Below are 13,649 nucleotides of genomic sequence, written 5' to 3' on the forward strand. Positions count from 1 at the left end.
ACTGTGATTTATAATTCTCACTATTAACTTCAAAGCTTCCAAGCATTTTAAAGGTGCAATCCAGTTCATACATTTGCCTAGAGAAAATTCTTGTGGCAAAGTTAGACAGTCTCATGGAATCATTGGTAACCTGGAAAGACCACATTAATAGGTAGCAGATATATAGAAAATTCAGCATGCATACTGCTGAAATATAAGATACTGTATTTCTTAAGCAAAACTTTAGTTAATGGTTTTCTTTTTAAAACTCTGGACAGTTACTGAAGTCTCCTTTGGGTCTCCTCTCTGAACACTTGCAGTTGGCTAAGGATGTATTGCCAGAGAGATTTCTTTGTATTAAATGAGAAGTGTTATATGCATCTGAAAATAGTAATTCCATATTTTATATTAAATAGTAATTTGTGTGTAATATTTGAGATGCTGCAATTAAATTAAAGGTAGCTATAGTTTCCTATATGGGGACTGTGCCTTTTTTTTTTTTGGAAGTAGACATGAAACCTTTTTAATCACAGGGGAAAAATTAATCTGATTCAATTTTTCAGCATCATCCTCACAAATCTGAGGCAAAAAATGTTCTCAGTAAAAATAAGCCAATGGTGTGACAAACAGGGTTACAGGTACAAGTTTCAGATCCCCCCAAAATCTGCTAAAATGAAGCTCAATCTTGCTGCCACTTAAGTCAGTGGCTAAAATTCTACTAGCTTCATTGAGAACAGACCCCAGTCCATGAACCACGACTATTAAGAGGCAAAATTTATAGTCCTTTTTTTAATATTAGTTTAAGAGTGGAAAAAGTCATCTATTAAATATTTATTATGTACTCATTTTTGAAAATTTAGAGTCTGAAAACTATTTTATAGCTGATTTCTGAAGAGAGGGAATATGAATACATTTTATTTTGTATCTAACAGAAAAAATTTTTTTCTGGATTTCATAAAGTTCTTATGCTGCAATAAAAATGATTAGGCAAATGTTTATTTGTAAAACTCAGTCAGTAAACTCTTTAGTAAATAAACAATAGATTTGTATAATAGATACTGTATAAACAAGATGTACATATGAATACTATATTTCAGATATTAGAATACTAAAGGACTATCACTTGGTCATCTTCAGTTTCATAGTAAGAAAAGGTTCACATCACCTGCAGCTGGCTGAAACTGGGATGGAGCTGGTAAAGCAATGGTCGGAACTGAAAGAGTAAACACTTCTGCTGGAGACTGAACAGATGGGGTATCTTCTGCTGGTGGTGTAAAATCTATTTCATCATCAAAATTATCTTCGAATTCCTGCAAGGGCAAAGATGTTAGGAAACCACGATACAAGGAATCTTCCTGCCTTCAAACTGGAAGACTAATATATTCTTTCACAGTGCATCAGATTTGAACATGAAAACTTGACATCAGAATTAGCAGCTCCAGAGTGACAAACGGCCCCATCAAGAGACAACTGCAATGTGTGTTATAATATATTTAAGTGTTTTTTTGGGGGGTTTTTTTAAATCATTTTGATCTAATGTCTTTTCACGTTCTCTAGTAGTTGAACAAATTTATTCTTTTCAACAAACCACTTCCATTTTAAAAAAGGACTTGTTTGAAGACAAGATTCCCAGAAGTCCTGCATTTCCAAAAACTATCAGTAGCAATAACTTCATTCTTTTTTCATTTAATCACAGTGTTATGAGGTAGAAGCACTGCTAGTCTGATATGCTAAAAATTACAGAAAGATTTCAAAAGATGTTGCCTCAGTTGATGTAAATAACTTGATCGAACATCTACATTATCTCAAAGCAGCTGAGCCTAAGCTTCACTTCCAGTAATTCGAAGTAATTCCAAATTCACAGAGGTCACAAAGATAGCTATATTTGAATACTAATCAGAATTTTTCCACTAGGTAGAGTTTAGCTATTGTTAGGCTGTACCTTCTAATGACTTAACAGAAGTTCTGTAATCCTGTCAATACGTAAAAATGGCAATTAGACAAACAAAACAAGGACAATATAGGAAAAACTGAGCTTTATCATGTAGTCTTGCAAAGCATTAAACAACTAGTAAAATTATTAGCAAATATATATACTTAAGATAAACTTTTTACTGTTGTAAATTACAAGTAACTTGCTGTAGTATGCACTCTGGGCCAAGTTCTGCACTTATTTGTGTTCAGTGGTACTGCATAGCATCTAAGCAAGTGCAGAATTTGGCCCTTTCAGGAGAGGAAAAATGTTTAAATCACATCCACTGTAGAGTGATATTCTGAATCATTTGTACGTTAGTTATATCACTATCCATCCCAGATTACTTTTGTATTATTTTTAATTTCAATGCTTACCTTGAAGTCTATCTCTGGATCTTTACAGCAGGACACACAGTTCACAAGCAGTATTACCAGGACTACTAAACTACATGCAGCCAAAGCCACAAGAGAGGAAGAAACTTCATCTGCAGCTGTTTCCCCTAGAAATAAACACATATGCAGTTTTAAATAAATTTATTTAAGTCTTAAAGTTTAAAACTCTTTAAAACATACACTGCCTATCACTATTTACTTTGCAAGACATAAATGGATTTTAGGGTATATGTCTATGCTGCAATTAAACACCTATGGCTGACCCATCAGCTGATTCGGGCTTGTGGGGCTGTAAAACTAGTATAGACATTTGGGCCCGGGCTGGAGCCCAAGCTCCAGGACCCTCTCTTCTTGTGGGATTTCGGAGGTTCGTCTCAAGCCCGAAAACCCATACTGCAATTTTATACCCCTATTGCCCGGGTCAGCACAGTTATTCAATTGCAGTGTAGACATACCCTCAGTGCTTCTGATAATTCCTGTTCACATCCACAGAATTAAGCGTGGCTTGTGGAGAAATATGACATATTGGCAAATACCTAGAAGTTTTTGCACCTGCCTTTGCAGCATTGCACATGTATAATAGATTAGGATCAACTGCTTTTTACTAGGGACGTTATGAAAAATGTCCAAAAATACTGCATATAGATAAACTGGGTTATCACGTACATAGTCACAGATTTGCATGACCTTTTACCAAACAAACAAATTAAGTCCTTGCCAGAATAGCTGCATTAAGAGGACAACACAGGGAGGGACAAGGAGTGAGAACCAGGGCAAAGACAGACATGTTCATATAGTTAATTGGGAGGATGCCAAGACATACATCTTCAGAATGACAGGTTTCAGAGTAACAGCCGTGTTAGTCTGTATTCGCAAAAAGAAAAGGAGTACTTGTGGCACCTTAAAGACTAACCAATTTATTTGAGCATAAGCTTTCGTGAGCTACAGCTCACTTCATCGGATGCATACTGTGGAAACTGCAGAAGACATTATATACACAGAGAGCATGAAACAATACCTCCTCCCACCCCAGCAGGAGAGTGGGGTGGGAGGAGGTATTGTTTCATGGTCTCTGTGTATATAATGTCTTCATCGGATGCATACTGTGGAAACTGCAGAAGACATTATATACACAGAGACCATGAAACAATACCTCCTCCCACCCCACTCTCCTGCTGGGGTGGGAGGAGGTATTGTTTCATGCTCTCTGTGTATATAATGTCTTCTGCAGTTTCCACAGTATGCATCCGATGAAGTGAGCTGTAGCTCACGAAAGCTTATGCTCAAATAAATTGGTTAGTCTCTAAGGTGCCACAAGTACTCCTTTTCTTTTTATCTTCAGAATGAGAATTTATTTTTAAAAGAAATATGAAGCTATATATACACATACGTAACAAACTAGTTTGCAATACTTTTTAATGAGTATTTAAAAGGGAGGTGTGTTTGACTAGATGAGTCAGTTCCACGTATGAAAGAAGGAAAAGAGGCAGACATACAAAAAGAGATGGTTTGGATTGTGTGAAGGGGAAACTAGTGGGCCTAAGTAAAAATAAACAAACAAGTAATCATGGAAGTAAGAAGATTTAAGTTGAGGGTTACTTTCAAGGCAAGAATGAGGAGTCTGAATTTTATTTGGGAAGCCAGAAAGCCAGTGAAGGGATTTTCAGAGAGGGTGCCTGCTGTAACAGGACCCCAGTATTGAATTCAGGCCTGCTGGGTACCTAAAGCACATTCCCAGCCTCTGTGCCATGGCAGTAATGCTGAGCCTCTGCCCCAACCAGCAGCATTAGTGCTAAGGATCTACAGTTCCAAAGGAATTACACCCCAAACCCCTGATTGGGTGGACAGGCAGCATTCCCATTGGATACCTGGACTATATAAAGACCCCAACAGGAAGAGGAAGCTGTCTGAGCAACATGTTTTTGCCCACTGGTTGCTGCCTAGACCACCTGGCCTTGTTGCTCTGCTGCCTCATCTGACCTCGCCCACTTATCCTGCCAACCCAGTCCTTCACACTGGATCTCCCAGCTACAAACTCCCCTACAAGAACTCAGACCATAGCTCTATACTGCTTCTAATAGCAGTTCACCTCCTGAATACCAGACCACCCATTCACCACTTGAGCACAGCTCTGGACTGCCCCTAACCCATTTCAGGCACTGGGCATTAGTTTGCTCACACTGCTCAGTCTCCTCCTAAGCTCATCCTACTCCAAAATGGTATGGACCCAATACGTATGGCATCAAAGGAGCCCAAGGGGATGCTGAGTCCCTAGGAGCAAATCACCCACCAAGACCCCCTCAAGGCCTTTGGCCAATATTACAACGGACTTAGTCATCAAGCTAACAGAACCTGAGACACACCAAACCACATTGACAGTAATGGATCAACTGACAAAAGCAGTGCCTTTTGTTACTGGGGCACTTCTTCCCACAGCCAAGGATACTGCTAGTCTCCTCATCATGCATGTTCTCCCTCTACGGCAGGGGTGGGAACCTACAGCCTGCGGGCTGGATCCAGCCCATTGCTTAATTTCATCCAGCCTGCAGCAAGTATTTCTAAACATATAGACCTATGACAGTAGCCGGAAGGAGGTAAGCTGCAGACAGCAGCTGTAACAGCAACACTGGGGCAAGGTGAACCTCCAGCCACTCTAGTGCGTTATGACCCTACAATAGCCAGTGCTGGAGCCCAGCAGTGCATACCTCGTCCTCGGCCCTCACGTGCTTCCAGTGCTCTAGTGAGGAGCAGCCAGTAGTGTCCCCAAGCCACCTATGCGTGCCTATGGTGGTGTTCGGGTTGCAAGGGTTGTAGTGTGAAAAACTGCTATCTGACTGAATTTGCAACCTCAGCCATCATACTAAAAAAAGCAGGCAATTTGAATGTTTATTTTATCTTTTTAGAGAGAGAAATATATTAATTTAATTTGTTTTTTACTTGTGTGTGGCCTGCAATTGATTTTTTCTGTGGCTCAATGGCCCACGATAGAAAAAAGGTTCCCCACCCTTGATCTACAGCCTTCCACTTCAGACCGGGGATCCTAGTTCATAACTCGGGTTTGGCAGGAGGCATGCCACCTACTGGAGGTGCATCTCTATTCACCAACTGCCTACCATCCACAAATAAACAGTCAATCAGAAAGACTGAACCAGGAATTGGACCTATACCCTAAGTTCTTCATAAATTACTACCAGAATTACTGGGCTTTACAGCTTCCATATGCACAATTCACATACAACAATGCAGACCACGCCTTGACCAAGATGAACCCACATTTTGCCACTTATGGCTTCCACTTCTGTTCCCACCCCACACTATCCACAGCATTCATAGTTCCTACTGCCTTAGATCTGTGTCGTCATATTCATCAAACACAGGAAGAGTTGAAACAAAACAGATGCAGCCAAGGCACTATACAAACACCATGATCACTATCACCAGCAGGAGGGCCCTACATTTGCAGTAGGGCTGAAGTATGGCTAACAGTCAAATAACTCAAAATGAATTGCTTGCACATAAGCTGGATAACGAGCACCTAGGACCCTACCAGTTCCGCAAGCAAATCAACCCGGTAAACTTTGAACATCAACTTCACCGCTTCCTGAAGGTGCGCTCTGGACTGCCCCAACCTGCTTCAGCCACTGGCATTACATGATGTTACAATCACACTCAATCATTTTGTAGTGAAGCCGAAGGTGATTCAAGTGTTAGGAAGGCCAAAGAAATTAAGTGGAAGATTTAGGACTGAACAAGATTTTTACAGTGCGAACAGAGGAATGAGAGCATCTTAAACTTCAGGGACAAAACTGACAGAATTCAGTGATCAAGTTTATGAGATGGAACAAGAGAAAGGAGCCAAATATAACAGCAAGCTTGCTGACATGTGGAAAGGGAGACTAATAAAGATGTTGAAAATGATATAATAAGGGAGAACTTCGGGAGAACGATTAATTCAGTTCCATAAATCCAATCCAGTAAATATCAGAAGAGTCTTAAGAGCACATAGGACAACATAGACATGATAGAGATGACTATGGAAGACTGCTGGGAGCCAATGCCGCTGCAAAACAGAGCAAGAGTGAAGAGGACAGAGCCAAAAGGGGGACAGAAGGGCAATATAAAAACCAGGCTAGTGGACAAGTGCAATAGACAGAATTCAGGTCTGCAAAAGTTATTTCAATGTAGGTCAAACTTGCTTAGAAGTCTTATAATTTGTGACAACTGAGAACTAATTTATCTTGAATGAACAAGCCCAGGAAATATCTATAGCTAGAAGATGACAGTTATGTGGGAAAGCTGGTACAGAACACTGCTTTTCTATTCCCAATGCTAGCCCTTATGAGAGACAAGATGGATGATGTAATCTTTTATTGGACCAACTTCTGTTGGCAAAACAGACAAGCTTTTGAGCTTACACAAAGCTCTTCAAGTATTGGAAAGGTACTCGGAGTGCCACAGCTATATACAAGGTGGAACAAACCATTAAGCAAAGGAGTTAACAAAGGGGACGGCAACCTTTCGGAAGTGGTGTGCTGAGTCTTCATTTATTCACGCTAATTTAAGGTTTCGCATGCCAGTAATACATTTTAACATTTTTAGAAGGTCTCTTTCAATAAAGTCTTTAATCTATAACTAAACTATTGTTGTATATAAAGTAAATAAGGTTTTTAAAATGTTTAAGAAGCTTCATTTAAAATTAAATTAAAATGCAGAGCCCCCCCGGACCGGTGGCCAGGACCCAGTGTGAGTGCCACTGAAAATCAGCTCTCATGCTGCCTTTGGCATGCGTGCCATAGGTTGCGTACCCCTGAGTTAACACATGTTGCAAGAGACCATTAAAGGTGAAGCGGGCAGTTAATACCTCACAGTCATAAGACAAAGGAGCATTAGTGATTTACATATTGTTCTACTGAGCCATAAATCCAATGTCTTTTTACTGAATCCATGACTTTTAGTGGCCAGCAAAGTTATGCTTTTAAGCTTTTTAAAGCATTGTGCAGGTTTTCTTTCATGATATGGACCAACACAGCTACAACACTGTAAACAAGAATGCTACCCCTTGTCATGTCTCACATTCATGAACACAAGTTATTCAAAACACTGTAAAAAGGTTACGGAAATACAAACATGAGCATGAGAGCTGGCATAATTGACCATAAATCCGAAGGATAAATCTGGGAGTTGTTACAATCCAAAATGTCAAGACATACAGTCTTTCAGGTTGCAGATGAATGGTCAATTATAAGAGCAAGGCAAGGACTTTGCATGCGCACCAAAGTACATGTAATGAAAACCCTTATAAAAATGTGAGGAAGGGTTGTTTTGGGGAGGAAAGGAAGTAGAGCTGTCAATTAATCGCAGTTAACTCATGCGATTAACTCAAAAACATTAATCGCGAGTAATTGCAGTTTTAATCGCACTGTTAAACAATAATAGAATACCAACTGAAATTTATTCAACATTTGCAAATGTTTTTCTTATACATTTGCAATTATATTGATTTCAATTACAGCACAAAATAAAGTGTACAGTTCTCACTATTATTTTTATTACAAATATTTGTACTGTAAAAGAAACAAAATATATAGTATTTTTTAATTCACCTCAAACAAGTACTGTAGTTCAAATCTCTTTATCGTCAAAGTGCCACTTACAAATGTAGACTTTTTTTGGTTACATAACAGCACTCAAAAACAAAAAATGTTAAACTTTAGAGCCTACAAGTCCACTCAGTCCTATTTCTTGTTCAGCCAATCACTAAGTCAAACAAGTTTGTTTACATTTACGGGAGATAATGCTGCCCGCTTTTTTATTTACAATGTCACCTGAAAGTGAGAACCTGGATTCACATAGTGCTTTTATAGCCAGTGTTACAAGGTATTTTACGTGCCAGATATGCTAAACATTCGTATGCCCCTTCATGCTTCAGCCACCATTCCAGAGGACATGCTTCCATACTGATGATGCTCATTAAAAAGTGTGTTAATTAAAATTTTGACCGAACTCCTTGGGGGAGAATTGTATGTCTCCTGCTCTGCGTTTTACCAGCATTCTGCCATATATTACAGCAGTTTTGGATGATGACCCAGCACATGTTGTTCATTTCAAGAACACTTTCACTGCAGATCTGACAAAAGGCAAAGAAGGTACCAATGTGAGATTTCTAAAGATAGCTAGAGCACTTGACCTAAGGTTTAAGAATCTGAAGTGCCTTCCAAAATCTGAGAGGGACGAGGTGTGGAACATGCTTTCAGAAGTCTTAAAAGAGCAACACTCCAATGCAGAAACAACCACAACTTGAACCACCAAAAAAAGAAAATCAACCTTCTGCCAGTGGTATTGGACTCAAATGATGAAAATGAACATGCAACAGTCTGCACTGCTTTGGATCATTATCAAGCAGAACCCGTTATCAGCATGAATGTCCTCTGGAATGGTGGTCGAAGCACGAGGGGATATATGAATCTTTAGAGCATCTAGCACATAAATATCTTACAACGCTGGCTACAACCGTGCCATGTGAATGTCTGTTCTCACTTTCAGATGACATTGTAAAAAAGCGGGCAGCATTATCTCCTGCAAATGTAAACAAACTTGTTTGTCTGAGTGATTGGCTGAACAAGAAATAGTACTGAATGGACTTGTAGGCTCTAAAGTTGTACATTGCAGTTATTTTTTTGTACATAATTCTACATTTGTAAATTCATCTTTCATGATAAAGAGACTGAACTACAGTACTTGTATTAGGTGCAAATATTCGTAATCAAAATAAATATAAAGTGAGCAATGTATACTTTGTATTTTGTGTTATAACCGAATATATTTGAAAATGTGGAAAACATCCAAAAATATTTAAATAAATGGTATTATATTATTAACAGCACAATTAATCACACGATTAATCGCTATTAATTTTTTTTAAATCGCTTGACAGCCCTAATATGAAGACCAGTAATATTGCTGTAAAAGATTAGAGTGCAGTTTTAACTCAGAATTATGGACTCTATGTTAGTGTATAATTAAGAGTTATGGAGCACTACACACCTCTTCTACCTTAACCTGGTCATTCCTTACTTTATTTGTGAAAAGTTAGCACCCAAGATTCTACTTATACTATAAACTCTTTAGGACAGGAACCCTCTTTTTGTTCTGGGACTATTAAATACAAAGCCGAGCACAATAGGGTTTTGGACCATGGTGGGGTACTACCACAGTACAAATAAACAGTACTATTTGAGTGTCCAGACAAGTGCAGTGTGAATGTGTGTATGTAGGGGCTGTCAACTAGGGAATCGGGAGGAGCATGATTGTGGGATGGGGTAGAAGTAGTGTGTTTGAGTAGGAGCACAGTGTTGAGAAATGAAGAAAAGGTAGGTTGGGTGACAAGGATGGCAAGGCAAGCTGAGTAGAGTAGGAATTATGTTAGAGTAACATCACTACCAAGAGAGGTTCAGTTCCTTAACCTGAACGTGGTCTGTGGTGCTGCTGAAGGGATGCATCTTGTACCAGTCTTTTTCACCTTACAGTTTTTAAAACTATTGGCTCCTTTGTGAACATTTAAAGGAATTCTCCATCCCAGGAAACCTAGTCAACGTGAATAAGTGAGCTCTCTGCAGTAAATTTAGGCAGGGGTTTGGAGGTGGTGTAATCTGCTTCCCAACCCAAACCCAACAGGAGAGCATGTTAATGCCTGCTGCGTTCCTCCAAACAAAGGGGTTAAAGCCAATGGATCCTCTCAGTTGCAGACTCACCAGTTCTGCCAGTGTTTTGCTGCAGAATGTCAGTACTCCAAGGCACAAAATGATTCAACATTTCCTTTTGTTGCCCCCCTGTCAACTTTCCCTTTCTGGTCCAACACATCAATACATAATGATTCTACGACTTTTCTGACCTTGCATATGCAGCAAGGGAATACCTGATTTGGTCAGGAGAACATATTTTCAATTAGAAAATATTAATGTCTATTTGGAAGTCTTGAGTGACTGCTAAATTAACTTCCCATTCACTTTTAATACTAAGGAACCATTGTAATACACAAAAATAATGGAATGGGCTAGGGAAGGACAGCTGGAATACCGCAGATTAAGATTATTATATAATACCATTTAGATCAAAACTGACATCTATAAAACCACCCTAGTCGACTAGTAACCAAGCTTAGGAAAGCCTAAGAAATTGAGTTAATTTGTCTTTTTTTTTTTTTTTTTGAAGATACTACAGGCTTTTAAAAATATTGTACTAATTCAAGTGCACAAAGCCTCCCTTGTTTCCATAAAATTTTACTAACATCAAAAGCTACACCTTGAAACCAAATGCACTCTGAAACACTTTAATGACTAAGAACATCCACCCAAAATGACATCTTGATATAGGGTCAGAACTTGAAAGGAAAAAGTAGTCAACTAATTGTCCCTAAAGATAACCTTCAATTACTGTGGACAATGTTCAAGTAATCTGAACAAAAACAGTGTAGGTCTACAATCAAAGGAATTTTTTTCTGACACAATTACTTTACTTATTGAAGGTCAACTATTTGCTACAGAGAAAACATGTATAAACGTCTGTTTCTACTTTTTCCATATTCTTTCCAGGGTTTAAGTGTTGAAGCTTTAACAGATTAATTGTAAAACAGATTTTTGCCTTGGTCTTCAGCATGAGAGTTAAATTGAAAAAGAACCCCTCACTTATTCTGTACACGTTTTAAAATTAATTCAGTTGACATAATGAATCAAAATATGGTTTGCAAAGATCATATTGGTGTATTTTACGACGTTTAAACATTTTTACTCAGACAATAGAAGAATTATTAATTAACAAGTTCAGAAGTTAAGAGATTTCAGCTGTAGTTGGTGGCTTTGATTTATTCCCTCAAAATGGCTCTAATCATGCTAATCTAATTAGATTACACGCACACCACTATTGCAAATATTGACTATTTATTTGAACACAACAGACATCTTAGTACACCACAGGGTTACTCAACTATTGCCTTTGAGTCAGAATTATGTAGCCAGGCACGGAAACAGCTCTGGTAGCAAAACAAATCATATGCATTCAAATAAAGTCTTCTACATAATGCCTATATATTTTTCCATTTGTAATAATTTAGAAATGTCAGCAATTTGTCGCATAATCTATTCCACATCTCTGACTCAAGTTTCCTCAATTAATAAGGCTGGGTATAGTATATGAAATTACACATACACACACCCAGATTTTCTGAATTCTGAAAGCAACAGTACCTGTAACACTGAAAATGTAAAATTTACAGATGTTTAAAACAAGAAATTTTGAAAATGACTGATGAATCAGTATACCTGTTTGTAGGTTTACTTTGTACCTTAGACCTCTCTGCCCACAAATCCATTTCCTCTAGGATGATTGAAAGCTACTTGAAACTTAGAAGTAACTGCCTTTTAAATAAAAGAAAGTTGCATAAAACTTTCCTTCTTTCCCTCCCAGCTGTGTTTCAGGTAAAAGCACTGACTGAAAATTACGCTTTGTGGACTATATTTACAAGTAGGGTGCTCTTAGCTGCTCTGGCAACAAAAAGTAGCGTAACAGGCACTCTTCTTTGAATCACCAGAACAGCACTATCAGATCCTCTATATTCAGTCAAAAACCAGTGAGAGTTTTAAGTTTCTATATCTTGTGACTGGCCAGGAATCCCACCCCTTCTAGCGGTAATAAGTTTATTTCTTTATTTATTCCTACTATCTGGTCAAAAGACATCAAATATTACAATCGTGACATTCTGATTTATGAAAAGCCTACTTTAAAAATATGTAGTTAAAAAAAAAACTGCTGTAGACAAAAGAAACCTAAAACCCTCATCTGTATCTTAAAATGAGGCTGAGAAATTCTAACTCTCTAAAGGGAAAAAATATCTGTCAACAGGAAAATTAACTGAGGGAAGTATTTAAACAGGCAACAAAACAATAACTCATTACAGTTTAAAGAATATGAATCCTAGCTCAAACTAACATGTTAAATTTTGAAAACATTATTCTAGCTATATTGAATGGAGGTACAAAAAAAGTATCTCAGTACTTTAATCAAGAAAAACAGCCTATTTGAAACATAGTAGTCCTCCAAAAGAGTTGTTAAATGTGGAAAGAGAGTAAGAAATATAGCTGATTTAAAAGTGTACTACTCTTACTTTACTTTTCAGTTATTCACGAAACACACAAATTAAAGTCATTCACTCTTGGAGATCAGACACATTCTTTTCATGAAGTTTGGAATTTTTGCTCTTGCTAATTTTAAAAAAATTATTTCTCAAGCCATCAAACTGGACTGGTAAAAAGCAGACTTTAATCTGTGTTAGACAAGTACTGTTAATATAATTAGAAAAAAGGTGCTCAACAGCTCATTCGTAAAACCAGTTAGCCAGCACTCTGTCATCAGTAACCTTACGTAGAGCACTGAAAATTGTTTACTTCATATTCTGTTGAATCTGAGATATAAGTAGTACGATTACTGTGGTTTCTCAGGTGCTGCAATCAATTTGAGATAACCTTAACTGGAGAGCTGAAGAATTTACTTTGACCTTCTAATTTAAACCAAATCATAAAATGTAGGACCATTAGAAAAGACATGTGTTAAGTATACTTTCAGAAAAATATGATTTGACAATACTATATAATCTAGGTTGATTTTTACTGGAGATTGACTGCACCTAAAATGCTCCTTGTGAAGGAAGCAACACTAGACTAATTCAAGCAAATCTTTGAAAGGTTTTTCTTCAATAGGTAGGCTGGCTGTACAGTCCAAAATGTGTTCCCTGTGAAATGTTACCATCTCCTTTCACAATATAGAAAAACTACTTGCAACATTACAAATTGGCTATCACCACACGGTCTGTTCTGTCACTAAACGTGGGATAGGAGAAATGAGACACAAACCTAGACTGGAATTTCCTATTTGCTTCTGAAGACAGACATGTACTAAGTCAAGAACCACAGCAGTTCCATTTAGGACACTGAAATATAAAATAATAGCATGAAACAATCTTAGACTGCATCAGACATTGGGATTTGAAAATAGATTTTCCTTGGATTATCCCAAAATATTGTATATTTGTCTGATGAAAGTATATAATGAACACATAGATGTCTATTGAACCATCAGTTTGCAGTTAATAATAAAAAAGTATACTTGGGATATAGTACCTTTTTAACAATGGAAACGGGATTAGTAAAAGTTATAGGTTGCTAGAACTGCTAAAACCTGTATACCCACTTATAAAGTTTTCTGAACTACTTGTTTCCAAATCCTCATGACTTAATTCTTCATGTCTGAGA

The 13,649-nt window shown here is 37.7% G+C and overlaps 1 protein-coding gene across 2 annotated transcripts in view; it reads right to left on the minus strand.

The window, feature by feature from the left end:
- Positions 1–13,649, minus strand: part of LMTK2 (lemur tyrosine kinase 2) — an 89,669-nt gene that overhangs the window by 64,089 nt on the left and 11,931 nt on the right. For both annotated transcript variants that reach the window (XM_077828079.1, XM_077828078.1), the window contains exons 2-3: positions 2,329–2,453; positions 1,145–1,289 (exon numbers count right to left, since the gene is read on the minus strand). In XM_077828079.1, coding sequence (XP_077684205.1) covers positions 1,145–1,289; positions 2,329–2,453 — 270 coding nt within the window. The remainder of the gene's footprint in view (positions 1–1,144; positions 1,290–2,328; positions 2,454–13,649) is intronic.

The sequence above is a fragment of the Eretmochelys imbricata genome, chromosome 10 (genome assembly GCF_965152235.1).
Source record: "Eretmochelys imbricata isolate rEreImb1 chromosome 10, rEreImb1.hap1, whole genome shotgun sequence".
NCBI classification, from domain to species: domain Eukaryota; kingdom Metazoa; phylum Chordata; order Testudines; family Cheloniidae; genus Eretmochelys; species Eretmochelys imbricata.